Here is a 22,705-nt window from a genome sequence, read left to right as displayed (position 1 = left end):
CAAGGAGATTAGGCGTTTATCTGCATGATTTCTGTCGTAGCTGCAGAAATGAGGAGGAATTGGAAACAATTCAACACCTGTTTTGCACATGCCCGGCTCTAGCCAGAAGCAGAAACCGATTTCTTAAATCCTACTTCTTAACGAATATAGGTAATCTATACACTTTAGGTATCAACAACCTTTTACGCTTTGTAAAAAGCTCAGGATGGTTCAATATGGAGAGGGAAATGTAGCCCAGCCCCCGGGGCTCACAACGGACCCATTTCGTGGTATTATATCTCTTTGGACAACTACTAGTTTATTGATATTTCAGTATTATATCTCTTTGGACAACTACTAGTTTTCAAAATAATTTGCATTATAGTCTCCATAAAAAAATTTTTTTTAGTGATGAAAAGAAGGAAACACTTAGGGAAAAACATTAAATTCAAAACTTCATCAAGCAGCCTTTTTTACCCTGAATGGCTCAGTTCAAATTTTATTAACAATTTTATTTTTATTGATGCACTCTTTAATCAAAAAGAGAGAAGAAGTAGGAGCTTCGAACTAACATTTAAAAAAAATGGACAGAGCAAAACCAAAACCCAAACAAAAGTTTTTAAGTTTTTAAAATTGAATATATCGATAACGGTTTTTTGTAAATAATGTCATTTAACTTAATAAAAAAGAAATAAACTGAAAGATAATGTCCTTAAGTATCTAGGACGACTTTCCTAGTAACCCTGTATATCTAGTTAAGAATCTTTTTATATCTCGCTTAGAGTTTCACAATTTTTCTTGTCCAATGTCAAATTAATTAAATCAACAAGAAATAAACCAACTAATGTGGGCAATAATCACCAATCTACAATGACATGGTTTATGTTATTTTAATTAATAATTTTTTTTAATGTTGCTGCTCAATTGGACACCTTTGAAACACAAAAATCACATACAAGTACCACTACACGTATCAGTTACCATTACTAATCCATTACAAGTGACTTACAAGTACTCACACTTTTTATTGAAGTTTTATGTATGTACGTTTTCATGTATGCACATACATACATACATTTGCGGTGTTGTGCCTTTTATGGCCACCAAGTGATGTCCGAATTTGGAAAGTTCTTCGAACTGTTCAATGCTGACAATTTCTCATACTTGGCGGAGATGTGAAGCGTTCACACTCAACAGTAAGTGCATACATACATTCATACATATGTATGTGAGCACAGAAAAATCTACTATTTTTTAAAATGCGAACTCATACTCGTACTATTTGTACTCATTAAAAGGTGACATAGTTTGAAGACTGACCGTCACGTCAATATGTCAGCATAACGCGACAATTTGTACGACATATTTTTTTTACGATTTCATTTTTATTTTCCTCTTTTTTAGTTTTGTGCCATTGATAGTTATAGGAATCATAAAAAATATGTCATTTTTTCGCTTAAAATGTCAAGTGCCATAAAAATGAATGTGCAATTTTGAATGATAGGAAACTTGGTTGAATGGTGTAATGGTGGTAGTTCAAATAACCTTGAAGTGTGTAAATGATACTTTCGAGTAACTAAATTTTTGCACTATAAAGCAGTGCAACACTTGAGTGATGCTCGAGATTCTGATTCTTCTATGCGACTGCATTAAATTTCATAATACAACTAAGAAAGTGTTTTTTTTTTGCTTATCTACTACTCATATTTGTTGGTACTCGTAGTAGAAGAGTATGAAGAGCGACATGTCTTTAGCTGCAGTTTAAAGCAATTTTGGTTGATGCCCTGAGATGCGCTGTTCAGTTTTTTGTTACAGAAGCTGATTCTGTTTTCATATTCATGCACGTACGAACAGACATACACACACACGCACACATATGTATAGCTGGTTTTGTATATGCGAAATATTGAATTACTAGAAGCGCGCATTCAACAGCAGTGGAGCTTGTCGGATGTGCTCTGAGCAATAAGTTGCGCGAAAACAAGTTGCACGCTTTACATATCTTCCGCTCAAGTAAGCTGTTTATCTTATGGAAAGCTGTGCTCCTAACACAACAATAAAGTTTGGCTACGAAAAGTGGAGCGGGAAGGATATAGTGGAATATAATAGAGTAAAATTGAATACTATGAAGTAAGGATAAGCTTCAGCGGTGTATTTTGCATGGGTGCCCACCAACGTAAGGTCTCAACACACGCTGCTCATAAGTATAGCAGATCCTGATATGCAATCTAAATGTTATTATATATAATATGTCAAATAACAATGCTTGAGGCCGATCGAATAACTACCGAACTTTGCATTTGGCATCCAGTTGCGATACAACTCCACCTCGAGTTGACCAAAGCCAAATTCTATGCATATGCAGGGTTTAACCAAAAACACCAAGAAAACTCTCTGAAAGGCAGTCTCTGCTCTTTTTCCAAGAGCAGATTGAAATGAGCTCCAAAAGCTCCAAATAGCGGTGGCACGTAGAGTTAAGTCTCCGATCTCGTAGCCAAAGTTACAACCAGTTAAGCTTTGTTAACTTAGCTAGCCTTCACTACTTCCTGGGCAAAGTAGCACATGGTCACACCATTCTAATTGGCGAAGAGAAACCGCCAAAATTATACTATACATCTGTCCGTTTAATTCATAAATCAGCGAGGTTCTAATATCCAAATACAGTGAGTATATGTGACCAATCCCCCATGATGCTCACCTAAAAGTTTACATACCTTCCGTCCAAAAATGCGTTAAGAGGTCCACGCTCTTTTAAGAAGATAACCAGACTTAGACGGAATCTAAAGACCGGTTTAAGCCAATATCAGGCTATTTTAACTTCCTGGCAAAACGGGAAGTTGTCAGCAAAGGCACGGACACTATACAAGGTGAAGTCCAAAATAAACAAGACTGAGCTAAAATAGAAACTACAAGTGCTTTGTTGAAACGTGCATAGACCTTTCGTAAGCCCAAATGATCAGTTAAAATGCGATAAATCGATGTTTTGGAGATATTCACCTCCGATTCCATGAATTTCAAAGATGATTTTGGTTGATTTTAGATAAATTTACGAACAATGTCGATGGTTTTTCGAGTTTTCGGCTGATATGTTCATTGCCATTCATTGCCTCACAACCATCTCTTAAACGTGTAAACCACTAATGAACTCTGGCACAAGATAGACAATCATCGCTATAAACTTTTTTCATCAGTTCAAATGTTTCGGTAAACGTTTTACCGATTTTAAAACAAAATTTGATATTAGCTCTTTGTTCGAAACACAATTTCGTATCGACGACACAAACATACTGGCACTTTAGATGCATAACTTCGCTTCCACTGAACCAAATGTCACCAAGCTTTCACTGGAAGTCAGCTAGGGATGTAACTTCCAACGCACTAACTCATTAAAAAGATGGCGCCAGCAAAAACATTTTAATGACAGCAATCTTGTTTATTTTGGGCTTCACCTTGTGGAGCAAATCTACCCGACAAGGCAAGGAATTAATTTACCACTTGTTTGAAATAAATGAAACACCGATAGAGCCCTTGATAAATTGGCTTTTCTGCCACAAGAGCTATCCCCATACTACCAGGCTCTTTAGGGCGATAAATGAGTATATCTTAGCGTAGGTGATCACAAGCTTTGATAAAATCCATAGACTCTATAATACTCCTTAGCTGTCTACACCCACTTATCTGCAGGGTAGGAGACAATGGAATGATGGGAAAAGCTAAAAGCTATGACTTGGAACATTAAACATAAAAACTAATCACCGGTCGGAGGCGGCGTAAAAAGCACACGACACAAATTGGAGGAGGAGCCTGGCTTGAATACTTTGCAGGCAGAAATCAATACCTTACTTTCAAAGCGTTACGACATTCAACGCTTTACCCAGCGGGCAAATATTATAGCTGCATAAAGCACCGAAAGCTTCAACGCCGTTTAAGGGGGTCTTCTGGTCTCCAGCGAAAAAAAAATCGATTTTTTTTTTTTGCATAATTTTGTTGTATGTGTATGCGAGAATACGCCACAGAAAGGATGTTTTGAAAATCGCATTTTTTCACATTTTTCTGGGCACCGAAGTGTACCCTCCTCCGGCCGTTTTCATCATAAACTTTATCTTTAAACGCGTTTCCCCGAAAATCGTGTTTTTTAAGCATTTTGGTCACACTTTTCATAGTAGTTATACTCCGATTTCAATGGTTTTGGTCTTAAAAGGTTCGGAAAACTTACCGCTAAGTTTAACCGTGTACGATTTTTGAAATTTTTTTTCATTCCATTTTTATAACCTTTTAAAGTTCAAAAAATGAGCAAAAAAAAATTTTTTTTGCAAATTGTTGCATAACTTTTGAAAAAATTTAAAAAAAAAAAATCTGTCACGGGAAAACTTAACCAGGGCAACTCTGAAGACAACGCATATTTGCTTTCTGATTACCCAGGTGGAAAAACCGTGACCAAAATGGAGACCTGTTTCGTTTGGAGGTGGACGTCTTCAGCGCCATTTCAAGGTCGCGGGTGTTAATTTTTTTCAAAGTCAAAACCATTTTTTAAAAGCCAAGACATGTACCTTTAAAATAAAATTAAAATTTTTTTAAAATATTCACAGGATTTGTCACAATCAATCCCCAAAAAAACCCTTCATTTCAGGGCCTCGAGACCAGAAGACCCCCTTAAGTTTGGTGTGAAATTCTAGCCTATGTGATAACCTATAATTATTAAGAATCAAACTCAAAAGCTATAATGAACCGAACGGTAATTTGCTTTCAATTTTTGACTCATAAAAATTTAGTTCGAGATTCTTACAAAACCTTAATCAGGTTATTACAAGTCGAGAACGATGATGAATATATTTTCCTCTCATGAGAGGATAATGACTGTTATCCACGAAAAAGTCAGCCTCACAAACCTTTAGCGCAAATTAGTCTCTTTGAAAATGCTTAGACTGAAATGATTACCCAGAGAGGGGGCATACTGGGACGAAAATCAAATTCGTCTTTTGTGATTTGGGAACGCAAAGTTTTCAATATTTTCGAATCTTATTTAAGAGTAAAGCGTTTAACTCCGACAATCGCCTTGTGATATTTTATTACTATCTAAAATGCATTTCGTGATTCTAAGTTAGAATAGGGTTACGCTTATCAAGAGTTGACACGGTGGCCTCAAAGCTCCATTGCTTGATGCTCATAACCTATCCCGACGTATCCTCAAATAATCTCAATCTTTTGACACATCCCAATAGCCTCTCGAACGAAACTGTATATAAACAGTCGAAATCTTCCCAGAAATAGGCAAAAATCAGCGCTGAATGGATTCTACCGCTTGTTCACCTCTACAGCTTCTACGGAAAGCGTATAGTCAAAAGTTGGGTGTTTGGCCGTGCTTCTCCTCTTATGTGTGGTGTGCGTCTTGATGTTGTTCGACAAATGGAGGGACCTACAGTTTCAAGCCGCTTCCGAACGACAGATATTTTTTGTTATGAGGAGTTTTTCCGTGGCAGAAATACACTCGGAGATTTGCCATTGCCTGCCGACAATTTTTTCTTAATTTTGGTGTTTCACCGAGATTCGAACCTACGTTCTCTCTGAATTTCGTATGGCAGTCACGCACCAACACATTCGGCTACGGTGGCCGCTAAATGCTCCATTAGCTTTCTCATAAGAAGCAGTAAGTTTGGATCAACAATTATCGTGCGATGGTTAAAGTGAAAGGAATGGCACATATTAATTCACCGTTTTAGCAGCTACTGTAGTCTGCTCCATAAGCAGGGTATTGTATAGATTAAAGATGTGCTATCGAAGAGATGTCAAAGATCTTCAACGTTCTTAAGCATATAACAGGTTCTTTGTCAAAATCAATTCATTAATTTTCAACAGCGAAGGCGAGTTTTGAACGTGAAAGGTCATCATGTTTAACAACTTTTTGCCCATATAAACACTATTGGAATTGGGATCTCTAAGCCTCTATTATTGAAAATTTCTGCAAGAACACGCAAGTTTATGTAACGATGTCCACTTTATAATTGTCTGTGAAGCTTGAAATCTTATCATCGCTTAGAATGAAAACTGATTCTCAGTGACTTCTATGACTCGAAACGAAAATTGTATTTGTAGAATTCACTACCAAAAACATCCGCTACCTTACTGTCTCTGCTGTAAAGTTTAAACAGCTGCTTTAGTAAACCGCGTAATTATGAGCATACAGAGCATTTCGAATATTAAATCTGATACAGTTATTTCACTGTTAACTTAAATATTCCACAGAGATTGGAAGCCATGGCACGACAATTAGCAAAACACAAACTTAATTTAAAAACCATTTTACTTAAATTTATCGTCCGCAAATTATGTGCTCGTTTGGTTATAACTGATTTAAATTCCAGCCATTATTAAATAATTATTACCAATATTTTTTAATATAATATAATAATATTTTGTTAAAACTTACGACGCCTTTGTGCGTGCGTATGTACTTTTATGCTTAAAGGCTGAAAGGAAAGCACGCCATCCATTTATCGAGCATTTATTTATTGCATTTAATAAAAATTTATATTGACATCATTTAAAAGCATATTTTATCCAACTGATTAATTCGATTGCCCGGCATTTTCCAGCCACTCCGGCTGACACGTAGGTAAGCAGGCAGTGGAGCAAAAGAGCATTCAAGCATTCGAATAGTACCTACATAAGAAATGGTTGATGGTGTTGAGAGACATTTTGCAAAAGTGCTGCTATTGAACAAGAGTATAGGTAGGTGTGCGGCGGCAGCGGGGTTTTACAGGAGAAAGTTAAAAATATGAGCATCAGTGTCGCTAATAAAATTATGTACATACGTACAGTATTAAGCGTAACCTAAGCAACTTTCCCCCTTAATCTAAAATGTATAAGTACATTTTTTTTCGTTCTTGTGTTTCGATAGCTTTTTACACGCAATATTCCCTATTGGGACCTAACTAGAAGCTGAAAATTCAATATTATATTTATAATAGTCAAAAGGATTGTAGTTAACTCAATAACCTAAGACCAAGCATTGAGGAAATATTTTCTGCAATATTTCCTGATCGAATTAAAATATTTTTGTTTTATTCGCACTTTCGATATTAAAGTATATATCGAGAGAAATATTATTGAAATGGATTTTATTTTATTTTTAACTAGCTGTACCCGGCGCGCGTTGCTACGCCAACAACTGAAATCGGTTGAACGGGGCAGAAGTTGCTACTCTGCAGCACCACCTGGAGGTGAGTGGCATCAATGAGCATATTCTAAAAACCTTCTCCGTGGAAAAATACCTACATATACCAATTTTTATAATAATCTGTCCAGTAGTTTTTGAGTTCGTCGATGACATGCAGACAAACATTCATTTTCATATAATTATAAAGATTTTTTTTAGATAATTTCATGGTATTTATTTTTGGAATATGATATCCGCCATACTCGTATACCCGCCGCGGCTACGAGTTACATGGTCCATTCGATCAGTTAAATTTTGACGGTATCGATTGTTAAGTGCGCTGTATGGCAAGTTGCGAACCGACTATTTTTTGAAACACAAATTCAGTCAGCATGACTTGATAGCGCTCGAAATTCACCGTAAAGGTAGCTTCTTCCTCATTTCGCCACTCAAAATAAATTTCCACAAATTGGAAGCGATGTTCTGGCATTAAGAGATTCATGATGGCCAAACGTTACTGAACAGAAATTTCAACACAGTTTGCCATTGTCAACTGTCGAATCATAGTTATCGATATCGATATTCCTCATACAGCTAAAAAAAATACCCGATAGAATAGGTCGAGCAGTACAATCCTTTTTCTAATAGAAGATAACTTGAAAATTCTTATTTATAGTGGCATTTAGTTCATATCCGGAATGTAAACTGTCAGACATGAGAATGAGGTCAAAGTTTTCAAATTTATATATCCTTTTATAAAAATCGATTTCATTACATAAAAAAAACCACATGAATTCAAATCTTACACTAATGGACAATTTTTGACACATTTATCCAGTTTTCATAAAAATTTCACACATTCTATTCATATAATTTTATTTAAATTTTTTTTAATTCTCATAGATTTTTGACAGTCAGTCTGAAGACACCTCATATAATATAGGTGATATGTACCTTGAAAAAAAACCTAATTTTTTTTATAGTTTTTTCGAACCTGGAAAGACTTTAAAATTTTTTAAGAAACCTCTACATAATAAATTTATGAATGAATTTGATTTTGGCATTCCCGATATTACCTTACCAGAACAATTCGGTTTATCATTCCGCCAAGGATGTTATTCCAGCAGCATTCCCTAAATCCTATGGCTGGTATCAAAGATAGAGCCAAGATTACACAGATAGAATTGGAACGTTTAGAGTAATTTTGCTGTAACTTAATTTCAGTTGGTCACTTTCACGGAAGTGAAAGAAAAGTGTCAACATAGCAAACTTTTTAAAACAAAAATTAAAAGTTTAGTTGATTTGGTCGAATTTACTTAGCACCACTGTAGCGCTATCGGTATTTGCGCAATTCCTTCGACCGTGATAAATTGTTTGCTGACGTTGGAAGAATAAAATCAAAGCCTATGTCAAAAGCTGCTTGATAGCGAAGCGTTTCCTAGTCTTTTCATAACAGGTTTTGAATAAGTTGGCGTTTGGAAACCTGTTTAAGAGAATTCTCTGCATAACGAATTATTCATAGATTTTTAAGTATTTAATTTCGAATTCTTATTCGAGAATAGAATAATAACTTTAATAGTTACGTAGTTTCGTTAAAAAAAATTTCAAATTTCACTGTACCACGATTGTGTCAGTCTCTAAATTTCATAAAATAACCTCTCAGCATATGTATGTTCGCTAATAACTATGCACAGAATAATCCGATGGCACAAAGCTTTTTATATTTAGAAGTTAATCTCCCTTAGAAAGTTTTCTTTGGCATAAATTTGGTACACTTACAGGATAGGCGTGTAAAAAATCATAAAATAAATTTTAAAACTGCAACAAATCCAAAATGGCTCAATGACGGTTGGAGTACCGTTTTCTTAAATATTTATAAGCTAATAAAATATTTGTTCATCTTCTGCGACATCACTATATCGATGCTTCACTGTATTTGAAATCTGTATAAAATACGTAAATATAACGAAATATTTTCCATCCCCTTCGAATTCGTTATATCGAGGCTTCACTATATTTGGAATCGATAGACTTTGGTAAAGAAATTTGAATTTCCGAAAATATTGCCATCACCATCACAAGTTGCCTAAGCTTTGCACAGTACTGTACATAAGAGCACAAAACAAGACAATAATTTGGAAAAAAAATGAGTGCTAAATTTTGAGTGGGATGGTTAAGGTTCGGGAAGTGGCTTGTCTTTTTCAGCGAGCAATATTTTTTAATGCGTGCATGTTTGTATGTAAATAGTTAACAAACGCCAACGTTTGCCTCATTTATGATTTTCTTGTATTTTTGTGACGTAAGTTGTCATGCGAATGTCCAATTAATGGCAACGATTAAATTCAATTTATTTTAATTGATATTGAAAAAGAAAAAAATTAAATAGCTGTTGATGCCACATAACTTGCACAGCAAACGGCCCCAAAACTTATTCGATTCCACTGCGAACGGATGTTTAAACCAAACCTTAAATCCAAAAACAAACCAAAAAAACAATGCAAATGAAATAAAATGGAAAATTTCGAAATATAAATTCGATGTTCCAAACAGCGATCAATAACATTAATGAAGCGTGAAATGTTAAGGCTTTCCCTATTCAGTTATTAAAAAGTAATTCAATTAAAAAACAAAAACCAAAAAAAATGTGGGTGGGCACAGAAACTGCCAAAAAGCAGCACAGAAAAGTACGATCTGCACAAACATCCGTTGGATGAAATCCAAAACCGAAGAGTGATAAGTAAATTGAAGCGCAATATTCGAGAACGGCAATCAGACAAGCAGAAAGTAACAACCAACCAGCCAGCCACCAACCAACAACAACGGACAGCGCCGACAGTTAGGCGTAGGCGATGGTTAATGTTAGCTTACCATTTGTGACGTCGCCGGAAAATAAATTTTAAACAAAAATGTTTTTAGAAAAAAAAAACATTTACAAAAAAACCCACATAAAACAATTGGACCATTGGTTGGGAGGGCACACTTCCGCTTAGGGCACGGTTGGACTGTCAATGTCTAGCCAACTGTCTACCAGTCTAGCTTTTTATCTGGTTCACTGGCTCACTAGCGCATCAAGGCGAGTTGCCAGCTACCGCTGCTAACTACAAACGTAAATATAATTGTACATATGTATGTATGAGAATCGACTCGAATTCGTAATGATCGTGTTTACATGATGGGGATGACGCGCATTCGGTTGATCCCAGCCACGCGATCCGATGATGAATTGCAAGTCAAATCAAGCAGCCAAGCAATCATTTAAAAATCTGTACAGGCATACATAAATCCACACATGCATATATACCTACATAGATGGCCAATCAACCATTGAGACTGACAATAAGTCAAGCAGGGCTGTACTGTGGAAATCGTTAGAAATCGTCGTAGCGCCTAAAATAGGCAAAACTTCTTGAATTCCAGCAACACGCGGACACATACTAGTAGAGAGGACCGCGTACACATATTTACGTACATCTACTATACATGTACTTACGTACAGTTGTGGACATAAAAATTGGGACATCTTTTTTAAAACCGGTTTTCACTAGAGGGAAATGATTTGAAGTAAATTTTATAAGTTCATTAGTATGCACAAAGGCCGAAATAAAATTAAATATTTTTATTTACACAATTTTGTCTCAAAAATTACTATATGCAATATATACTTACGTATGAACCTGTGCTCACCACAATAGCAGCGCGATATATTGCAAAGTTTCGACTATGAATTTATTTTTTATATTAGCTATATAGCTTATACTACAACAAAAACCACAAAACTAAAATTTCAAACTTCGTACAAAATTGAAAAATTAAACTCAAATAATTTTCATAAAATCCACAAACTTTGAATTTGATATACATTTTTTTATATAAGGTGCAAGTTTGAAGAACTCAAAACGGGGGTTAATTTTTGATATTTTTTTTTTGGTTGCTAATAAGCAAAATCTATCAAAAATTAACGCGAATTTAAGTTTGCACAATATCATACAAAACTTAAATGAGATATAAAAATGCATGACACAATTTTTCTAAAAATTCTGACTGAAAATTTAAAAAATTTGATGAATACTTGTTGCAGCATGAACTAAATTTTTACAAAGGAGTTAAATTAAAACGAAATCAATAGTCAAAACATAGCAATATATCGTGCTGCTATTATTGTGAACGAAGCTGTACTTATAAAGGATTTTTTTAATAAGAGGTGTTATTTTTATATTCAAAGAAAAATGCTATTTTTTTATTATAAATGATCGGATGCTTATTTCATTATAAACAGGAAGGTATGCCGTTAATGGTGGAAAATAGCATCAGGAAAATGACCACCACGACCACGCTTACAGGACAATATCCCTTTCATGAAATTTTCCATAACCGAATTGCAAAGTGGCTGCCCTATGCCCTCGATAGCTTCACGAATTCCATCTTTGAGGTATTGAATCGACCCCGGGCTGTTGGCGTAGACCTTCTCCTTCACGTGGCCCCAAAGAAAAAAGTCACAAGGTGTTAAATCACAAGATCTCGGTGGTCAATTGTGATCACCTCTTCGAGAGATAACATGGTCCGGAAACTTTTCCCATAAAAGATCAATGGTTTTGTTGCTTGTGTGTCACGTAGAGCCGTCTTGTTGCAAATAAACGTTGTCCAGATCAAAACCATCCAATTCCGGCAGCAATCCATTCACCTGTAACACCTGTTATTGGAAAACCCTATATATGCTAAATTTTTTCAAGTTCCTTAAACTTCTAGAACTACATTTACATATGTATGTATCTGCTACTTCATTAGTTTTGCCAATTTTCAATATTGAAATCGATACACAACCAGCTAAACTCAGCTTAAGACAGATAAGTTGGTGATAAGTGATTGCCGCTAAGCCAACAGGATTAGGTAAACAGCAACAGAATACTAAATTCATCACTTGATTTAAGCTAGTTAAAAAATCTTTTCCCAGAAACTGAAGCTTAATTTTGCTACATTTCTATCTCCTCTGGATAAAATCGATCCTTTTCTGTTTCCTTTTCTTAACCGTTCTTATACTTTTTGTATCTTAGAAAAGTTACATTTAGCATAGGAAAAGGTTCCTAATCGGTAATATGCCATTAGAGTTCTCACCACAGTGCATATGGCCCATTTTTTAAATTAGTATGCACCTGACCCCTCGGACAAATTTGCTCAGATTTCCCACAAGCCGTATTCATCTTCTCCTTCAGATGATATAAGATCCAAATGAAGGAAAGAGCAGTTTCGGAATAACCATTTCGTATAGATATCTATAAAAATCCACTGACACTCTAAATTAACTGGCCCTTACATCTCCGTGAATATTGAAACTTCAGTTTAGGCCTAGATGAAATAGTCACAAAGCTAAAAACTGAGACCAGATGATGGATATTCCAAGAAGATACCACCGTCGGTCGTCATAATGTGTAAATCACTAACGTCCTTTCCTAATGGGAACTCGTTAGGAAATTAGTTTTCAGGACACGAGTGCGAAGCTAAGCAATTCTAGTGTATAGAAGTACCCAAAGCTCTCAGTATCCCATTGTAGTTAGTTTAAATGCAACCCAGCAGGTGCTGTCATCTTATCTCTTGCAAGCTCTAGTGCTAAGACATTTAAATGACATTCAGATATCACCAAGTGTGATTTGGAAGATTTGCGCTTTATCACGCAAAACACTACATGCAGGAAAATAACAAATAACAACCGTTTTAAAGATCCAGTTCGGATAGATTTACAGACGATGCCAGTGCTGCTTCTCACATGTGGCGAAATTCCAAATTTTGTTGTCCGTCTCGCAGTTTTACAACTCCCAAGCGCAGACGAGCTTTTGTGAGAAGTTTCTTCCTGGAAGAAATAATGTCAAAGCCTGCCGCATGGTTACTGCTCTTAGAATAGGTTTCCTATCATTCAATTTTTTTCTTCTACAGTGAGTTTCTACCTCGGGTCTTGCCGAATGGTAGTCACGCGGAAACGCGTTCTGCTACTTCGGCATTTAAATAAATAAATCAATAAATAATTTCGACTTTTTTTATGATACACATGTTAGTGTTTAGCTACATCGATAAGACCACTCAGATACATTCCGAAACAACCTTTGTATGAAGCCACATAATGTAGGCATGTGAAAATTTCTCTCTCTATGCAATTTCGTCATCGCCATTCCGAAACAACCTGTGTATAAAGCCGTAGAATGTATGTGTGTGAAAATTTCTCTCTCTATGCAATTTCGTCATCGCCAGCGTAGTCCCTTCCACGTAAAATCAAGTTCACGTTAAATATCCACTGGGGGGTCGAAGAGGTATGGTCCGTTCAGCTCTTCTTGTGACTCGCACTTTAGGCACTGTTAAGCTAGGAGGAATAGAAAGACGCAAGGATAGGAATGAGAAAATCGTTCCTGGGCACATGGCAACCAACTTAACCCTATTTAAGGGTAGGCCATCTAAGCAAAGCTACCCTAAGGAAATGGTGAGGCCGCCGGTTAGTGGGAGGACTGTGAGAAATATGCCCATATAATATTGTTCAGATCATCAATTTTATTTATTATAATTATTATTATTTTACTTCAGAAATTTGCACTTTTACTTTTCTTTTCAAATAGATACATATACAACTACACGCTCAATCTGAAAATGAGATACTCAGCGCGTTAGAATATTATTTCACCTAGAAGAATTACCAAGAACTTTATTGCTTCTGTAGAAATTCGTAGGGGTACCAGAACTATCTGGCTTTTTGAAGAACCTGTATGTAAGGATTAGAATTTCGTGCGGAATTTCGTCTCGGAAAAATTCTAACCAATTTAAGGCAAACCAGGATCATATGAAAATCCGCAAAAGGACTTGAGATATAATACGAAAAAAATTTAATGCTGCTCAGCCATTAAAACGTAATAAAATACTAGTCGCATTTTAATTGGCAAGACCAACCCATTCTACTAAGTAATAGAAGTACAACTCATTTGTCTAAATTTGTATGACCACCACTGTACGTGCATACATACAAATCTGATGGTTGGTTTTAGCCTATGCGGTGCTGCGATTATTATTATTAGAAAACGTTAACCAGGGCGTTGTGTGGCTTGGGCCGCACAAGTCAGTAAATGAATGAGTGAGTGAGTGGTGGCGTCGCATTGCCTCTTGGGTTAGGCAACACTGGAAATGAGCAACAAATATTCTTCGTCGTTGTCGTTGTTGCTGCCGTATTCGCTGTCGCCACCGATTGCCGATTTTGTCGTTTCCAATTCCTTAATAGGAAGTTTCATGGCATTCATGTTTGACGTACACGAGCAATGGATTCTCACGACTACTACATAATGTCCCAATCGCAACAACAACAACAACAACGCGTATATATTATAAACAATTAATACGATAAAATAAATAAACATTTAAAATGCGCAAATGCCGTTGTGACCACCACCACCAACCACAACAACAATAATAAAAACAACAAGAGCACCAGCATCAGCAGCAAAAAAATTGTTAACGCGAAAGCAACGACAAGCGAATTTTCATTGGAGTTTTCCTTATATAAAATTTGTTGTAGGTGAACGAGCACCAACAAAACCGACAATCACTTTAAATTGCTTGCTAATTCAGATTTCCTTTTGTCGAAGACGTTGTTTACGACATCCTTGACTTAGTTTTGTGCGCGTGCGCTGTAAAGCTTTGTGGTACAGTGAACTCCACTTGTATTAGGTAGAGTTAAAAACTGTGGAATGTAAAAATCTTGCTAATATAATAATTAACTACGAAGTAATGCATATTTTAGATAGTTGTAAAATATTTTGTGGTAGCTTTTGCTGTGATCTCAAGCACTGAAAATTATTCTACTTCGAAGTAAAGAAATAGTCGAGTAAAATAGAGACGTACTTCCTCTAAATCTCTGATTCATATGCCTTTAAGCCTCTCTCTACATAATTTATTAAGCCACATCTTGAATATGGCATGTCGACCAGTGAGCTCATCACCAATGAGATCGAGCGAGTATAAAAAATATTCCTGAAACTCGCTCCTCGCTTCTTTAACTTTAATTGGCCCGTACCGTTAATTCATTTTTGTCCATTACTCACGAACTTTAAATATCTAGAAAATCGTAGGTCTATACTAAGCCTTTTGTAGCCTTTATAAGTAAAGTAAAATCATCAATAGTGCAATTGATTATCGGTATTTGTTAGAATGTGCCAGATTTATTCATGAATTCTATGCAATGCTATCGAGGGTGACTTTTCTCAATCTTTTGAATTTTGCTTTTTAGTTTTAAAAATCATTATATGTGCGAGGGTTGCTTTTTATATTTTGCGTCCCATAATGAAAACACAGTAAAATAATTTGTAATGAAAATATTCTCCTCGGAAGCCTCAGCATTCGCTTGAACTAAAAGCGGACTTCAAAGCAGTTTTGCCACTTAGAAATGGATGCCTCTAAAACGTGTTAAAGGGTTCAACTGCTTCTTGAGGCGTTGAAAAATGTTGACTTTGCATTTTATTTTTGAAATTCATTATATCTATATATATAAAAGAAAGTCATGTTAGTTACATTATTTATAACTCGAGAACGGCTGAACCGATTTGGCTGAAAATTGGTGGAGAGGTAGCTTAGAACCAGGAGACGGACATCTGATATGATAACATAATTTTGTCTATGGTTAAGTAGAAAATTTGATAATATAAATTTTGTCAGAAATATATAATTACAGTAATTTGTATTCCCTTTGAATCATCATTACCAATGCCGCGACCAAGACGATCGAATCTTTCCCGACAAAGCCGTAATGCAAGAAGATTACGAAACATTGTAAATGAATGAAACGACTGAAGAAGCAAAAGGAATTGCCCGTGAAGAGCGCCGCGTTAGTATGCCTTGACTTCGTGGTTCTCAATCACAAGAGCAAAGCGAGGCAGCCCGTGAAATGGCTCGTTTGGCAAAGCGAAATGGTCGAGTGAATAACAGAGATCAACAAGTAGATCAATTTCGACGCACAAGAAGAGAATTATGAAGTGCTGATTTGAATCGAGCAGCGTTTCGATATGATTGCAACACTGAGTACTGCTTGCATTTTAGCGTTTGCATTGGGCCAATGAACGTTGTTTGCGAGTATTTTGACGCATTGAAGTTTTCCGGAGAAACGCCCGGATTGTGCTGCCTTAGTGGAAGAGTGAAATTGACATTATTGACTTTTTTGGAGGCGCAATGATTTTACTGTCTGGCGACTTCCGCCAAACACTGCCAGTAATTCCAAAATCAACGGCTGCTGATGAAATAAACGCTTGCCTCAAATCATCGAATCTATGCCGCTATGTGAAGAAACTTCAGCTGACAACAAATATCAGAGTTACATTACTTAATGATACGTCTACTGAAGATTTCTCTGAGCAATTACTGACTATCGGTAATGGTCGAGTACCTGTCGACGAATCGAGCGGATTGATTTCATTTCCTCAGAATTTCTGTAACTTTGTCTCATCGAAAGACGAGCTTATCAATAAAGTAATGGTTGAGTGAGCGAGCAATTTTAGCGGCTAAGAATAAAGAAGTAGACGACCTAAACTACATAATTCAAAATGAAATCATTGGAACAATGCATTCATTCAAATCCATTGACTGTGTAACAAATGAAGATGAAGCCACCAACTATCAAATTGAATTTTTAAACTCCTTGGATGTGCCTGGCTTACCAAAGCACAATTTACGCCTAAAAGTTGGCTCCGTAGTAATCATGCTTCAAAGCATAAGCCCCGAAAACCTTGCAACGATACGCGTTTGGTGGTAAATAAATTGATGAACAATGTGATTTACGCGACGATACTCAAAGGGAAATTCGAAGGTGAAGAAGTTCTCATTCCGAGGATCCCGATGATCCCAATCAATCTTCAAAGACTTCAATTTCCGATCCGTCTTGCATTCGCCATGACCATTAACAAATCACAAGTCCAATCCTTGAATGTTTGTGGTCTGAATCTAGAAAATCAATGTTTCCCACGTGGTCAATTATATGTGGCATGTTCACGGCTCGGAAAAGTATATGCGTTGTTTTTTCTTGCACCTGATAATAAAACAAAAAATGACGTGTATCACAAGGTGCTTAACTGAAGAGTGCAATCTATTAAAACTTCATTGAAATACTTGATTAATAAAAAAATTAACTTTCAATAATAAAATTAAAAATCTGCTTTTTTATTGCCTCTAGGGTGGAACAAAGTTCGCCGGGTCAGCTAGTATATATATATATATATATATATATAATTGGCGCGTACATCTTTTTTTGGTGTTTGGCCGAGCTCCTCCTCCTATTTGTGGTGTGTGTCTTGATGTTGTTCCACAATTGGAGGGACCTACAGTTTTAAGCCGACTCCGAACGGCAGATATTTTTTATGAGGAGCTTTTTCATGGCAGAAATACACTCGGAGGTTTGCCATTGCCTGCCGAGTGGCGACCGCTATGAGAAAAATATTTTCCTTGATTTTGGTGTTTCACCGAGATTCGAATCTAGGTTCTCTCTGTGTATTCCGAATGGTAGTCACGCACAAACCCATTCGGCTACGGCGGCCGAAATTCATTAGACCAGCCTAATCAGGGCTGTAAGGCGGATGACTAATTAATTCCATCTTTTGAGTGCTCAAAAACTCGCTTGTAAGAGCCAATACGTGAGAGCTTGCATTGCTTTGGTAAGGATTATTAGCCTTCGGTGGTTGGTTTTCCTTAACTCTCCAAAAACTTCTGACAAACGAATGGTTATGTACCACTCTGGATTGGCTATTTTAAGTTCCCCTTTTGGTACAATTGCGATATAACCAGATTTTCTGAAAAAAATAGGCGACTATTTGCTTTGAAGTGCTTCTTCCGCGCTCAGCTCTTATTAGATTAAGCTCGTCTTGGCCAACTCCTGTAAGGAGGAGATGAAATATCTTGCAGGTAATATTTGTCTAATCTGCATTCGAGAGTAGAGGAACATAGAGGAAAATGAAATTGCTGATGAGCTTGCCAGGAAAGCGTCAGCTGAATTGGTTTCAGAGAATTTCACAACTTATTTCTTAGGAAAGCGCAGAAAAGATGGAGGCATTTGGCCCCAATACAATAGTCGCCGGTCATAGAAAGTGCTGAAGACTCAACGCCATTCTATATCCAAACTCGTAGCTGTGTTTACCGGTCACTGGACGTGGCGATCAACACGCAGAAAAGCTAGGTTTGCCATTTAATCCCTATTGCAAAAACTCTCTTTCAGAGAAGAAGACTATTGAGCACTTTTATGTAAATGTCCGGGCTTGGCAGCCAGCCGATTAAGGTCGTTGGTGTCCCTTTCTTCGACTGTGCTCTAACCTCAGAGCCTTCAACCTTCTCCACTACATCATTAGCTCTGATTGGGTGTAGATATCTGGCCGTTGGAGGTCTCATAATGGCATACAACGTCACCTAAAGCTACTTGGGAAGTTCTAGTCTGGTACTAGTCCACCTACCTTGGCTTGTCTTGAAGCACCCATACAGTTGACTATTGTTTTGTTTCTGGCTCATATACACAGATACAAAATTCGTCAACTGTTACGTGCTACAAAACGTACATCGAATAACCGCAGTTTATTCAACATTTCTTTAGAATCTTGAAGTCAAACTTCCTCAAACTCTTGCACTTTTTTTTATCTGTTACTTTTTTTTTTTATTTGTTATTTAATGTGTTTTTTTTTTATTATTTGTTATTTTATGTGGTATTTTATTTTATTTAACGGTTGTTTTGCATCCGATTTTACCATAAACGTTTAGGAACTGGGCTTCTTTTGTGTTACCCCTATTTTTTTCCAGTTCCCATAAATCTAATAGCCTCTTCAGCAACTGTTTGCATACCTTTCATCGAATTTAACTATTTCTTCTCTTTCTCGGAAATACCCGCAATTTCTGTTTTTATTCTGAAATCTGCTACTAAAGGCAACCATGTTTCAACATCCAGTGTGTTAGCGGGGGTTTTATCATTTAGGTTGCCTTGAGTTGAAACTGGAGGGCCAGAAATATCTTCCTTGCACCCTCTTGTGCGGAAAATAGCAAAGATTTAAGTATTTGGTATTATGACGGAAGCAACACTCATATAATGGCCCAATGCACTCGTAGAAACAACTTTTGGTGCTGCCATTCTTCTCTTTAGTCGAAGCGCAGGCGCACATGTTTTTTTTTTTTTTTTGTGCTGTGCTTCTGAAGTGAACAACAGACGATCTCTTACAGAGTTTGAGTATCCTGGTGATAAGACTTTGCAAATTCTTGAATTTTCGCACAATTTACAAACGAAAATATTTTACTGAACTTAACAATCTTGCTTAGATATTTCTTATGCCAGGGATTTTATGACTAAGATACTAAAAATGAGATCAGAAGTTCAAATTTGTAACAAAAGGTCAGCTTTGGATGAATTTATGAATTATGTTTTAAGTTCTTTTCAAACTTTCATAGAAGAAATCTAAATTGGTGAAACCGCAGTGCGAAATTTTGTAGTAATTCAAATGGAAGTACCGCTTAAGTCATCATAACTATTTTTAATACAATATTAAGGACACTATTAAACTTTAAAAAACTACGAGTATATGGAAGTTTCAACCCAGTATCCTAAATACTCCTCTACATACTTACAATAAACCAATTTTTCTACAACAATTTTTTTCCTATTCCATTTCAGTCCCCCTCATGAAACTACCATCGCCCTACAAAATGCATGATTGCAGCTCATTATTAGCTGGCAGCCAGCGAAGTGCGGAAGAGTGTAAAAGCAGTAAAGTCGGTAGCCGTAAGGAGAAATATTCATTGCGTGAACGTCAAAAGCGTCGACTTGGATTGGCGAGTGTGGTCGATTTGCCGAAACGTTCAAACCACAAGGGTAAGCACTGAACTGAACTGAACACATCTCGTTTCCGTTTTCAATTGTCCGTGCTAAAGTTGAACTAATTCTACCTTCCAGATGATATTGAAGAGACCACAGGACCGCAGCGCACACAAAATACCACACTGTCCAAATCGAAAGCGCCTCCACTCAGCAAATACCGACGGAAAACCGCCAATGCGCGTGAACGTACGCGCATGCGTGAAATCAATTCCGCGTTTGAGAATTTGCGGCATTGTGTGCCACAAAGCATCGCCGTGGATGAGACGGGGCCAACCAATGAGAAACTTACAAAAATCACAACGCTACGGTTAGCCATGAAGTATATAAACTTGCTGTCGGAGGTGCTAAATACTCCTAATTTCAAAGGCGAATTGCCATTCGACTTTTTATGTGCTAGTGACGAGACAACGATAAAACAGAAGCCGGCACCGAAAGCTTTGAAAGTTGAGTCTAGTAAATCTACTGCTGCAATGCTTAAAAGTACCAAGCCAACAAACAAAGCCACCGCAGGACGCACAACTGTCAGTGCGCCGGTGCATAAGTCTCCCAAACGTTTGGGAAAACGTAAAAAGAAGGAGTTAAAGTCACCGTCCACCGCTGCACTGGGTAGTAGCAGTAACACAATGCCTGACTCATGTCGCGCTAATTTGTCAAATACCAGCACTACTTCCTCCTTTGTAACATGCAGTGGCGATTCGCTCTCCTCACATTCATCAAGCTTTCTCGACAGTATAACCAGTCCCAGTTATTCCAGCAGTTTCGTGCCTTCCATGTCCGAGCTGAATAGTTTAACTCTAGAATCTGATGGTGAATCGCTGCATCTTTCCGATCCCTGTCACAGTCCCTTACAAGACAAATTCGATAGTATCTTTGGCGGCAGCGCGTTGGACTCCAGGCCGACAGTTGAACATAATATTTTAGGTGATATCGATGCGCCATTGGAACTGAGCTTGCAGTTCCTTGGCACAACGCCCGAGTCGCTGGACTTCTCTATGGAACAACCACCGACGACGTGCATTAGTCCATTAGTTTCTTTAGATACATTCAATCCGTTTAGCGATTTTCTACACCCAGAATATCCAGAGCATGCATCGTTGGATATGTTTTTAACATAACCCGCGGAGTTGCATCTACACCAATGCAATACTTTTTAACTAACTTAGTTTGAATTACTTCAATTGATCGAAAGAGTTTTGAGCTTTGGGCTTTACCACAAGAAAGCTTACCCCTGCAACCATTTCACGTGGCCATCACTAGTATTTCATATTATTTCTTATAGATTATAATTTAATACTTGTTGCTTAACTTAATCAAATATTGATGCATTTAACTCAACTGAACTGAAGAAGTGCGTGGAAGTTTAAACTATCATACTTACTTTAATAACAAAATGATCTGTAATGTATTATCCTTTTGCGTCCCTGTTAAATGGAGTTGACTGTATTTTGTTTAACTATTTTTCATCTTTTTATATAGTTTTATAAGAAACTTAGCTAACACTTTGAGATTGTTTTCATAAAGGAGATTTATATGTTAAAATTTGTAAACCGAAATATTTATTTTTTTGATTAACAAAATATCCTTTATAATTGTTGATTTTTTAATAATAAGAGATAGCGATCATAAACTGTAACGAGATGTTTTAACACAAATACTAAAGTTTCAATAAAATAAATTAAATGCAATAAAAAAGCAATAAAAAGCACGACTAAGTTTGAGACTAATAACTATAGGGAAATTTCATTATATTTTGTGATAAAAAACTTCCAAAATCGGCACACCATCAAGGAGAAGCTTCGGAGTCAAAAGCTAAGGCTAAGAGATCTTAGCTGGCACCAAATTATGGGACTACACCAGGAGAAGTACTTGCTGTGGGTACATTCAAAAGAGGTTTAGGAAACTCATAACCCTCGCTAAGGACAAACTGACAGGCATTCTCACAGGCCATTGCAGATTGCGCAGTCATCTGCACAACGGAGTGGGATATGGTCCACTGACTTGTCGTTTCTACGATCAATCCCGGGAAACTCCAATACACCTTCTCCTTAAATGTGGCGCTACAGCGCGGAGAAGATAGAGATATATCGACCAGATGCAGTCAGAAAAAAGGCATATACGCTCAGCCCGGCCCAGCTCCATCTTAAGTGTAATAAGGAAACTGGGTTTGAATAAGGTACTGTGATGACTAGAGAGCACAAAAGACCATAAGGTCGAAGTGTAAACCTCAAATTTTATTCTATCCTATTCTAATAAATGCACGACGAGAGACGGTTCTACGTTACCGAAACGACCCGGATTTATATTCGGCTAAGGACTCTCACTCCAGCAGCAGTCCCAGTATATGTATCGGAAATGTTTATGCTGCTACAACAACAATAACTACAGCGCCAAAAAGAAAAAATCCGCGATGGGAGGGTTGCCTATGTTCTTCCTTCCGCAAACTTCATAAAAAAAGGTATTTTAGGTTAAATGTTGTGAAGATCTACTAAAAGCTTTAGAGAACTCTTGTTAATTTATTCAAAAATATATATAATTGATGCGTACACCCTTTTTGGGTGTTTGGCCGAGCTCCTACTCCTATTTGTTGCGAGCGTCTTAATATTCTTCCACAAATAGAGGGACCTACAGTTTCAAGCCGACACCGAACGGCAATGTTTTTTATGAGGAGCTTTTTCATGGCAGAAATACACTTGAAGGTTTGCCATTGC

At 36.9% G+C, this 22,705-nt stretch overlaps 1 protein-coding gene across 4 annotated transcripts in view; it reads left to right on the top strand.

Moving 5' to 3' along the window:
* The window catches only part of LOC128869800 (helix-loop-helix protein delilah), a 71,934-nt gene extending 50,326 nt beyond the window's left edge, over positions 1–21,608 (top strand). For all 4 annotated transcript variants that reach the window (XM_054112405.1, XM_054112398.1, XM_054112408.1 and 1 more), the window contains 2 exons: positions 19,794–19,991; positions 20,073–21,608. In XM_054112405.1, coding sequence (XP_053968380.1) covers positions 19,802–19,991; positions 20,073–21,112 — 1,230 coding nt within the window. In that variant the 5' untranslated portion in view covers positions 19,794–19,801 and the 3' untranslated portion in view covers positions 21,113–21,608. The remainder of the gene's footprint in view (positions 1–19,793; positions 19,992–20,072) is intronic.
* The last annotated feature ends 1,097 nt before the right edge of the window (positions 21,609–22,705 follow it).

The sequence above is a fragment of the Anastrepha ludens genome, chromosome 2 (assembly GCF_028408465.1).
Source record: "Anastrepha ludens isolate Willacy chromosome 2, idAnaLude1.1, whole genome shotgun sequence".
Lineage (NCBI taxonomy): Eukaryota > Metazoa > Arthropoda > Insecta > Diptera > Tephritidae > Anastrepha > Anastrepha ludens.
The sequence above is the reverse complement of the archived record's forward strand: the minus strand, read 5'-3'. Positions and strand labels throughout refer to the sequence as shown.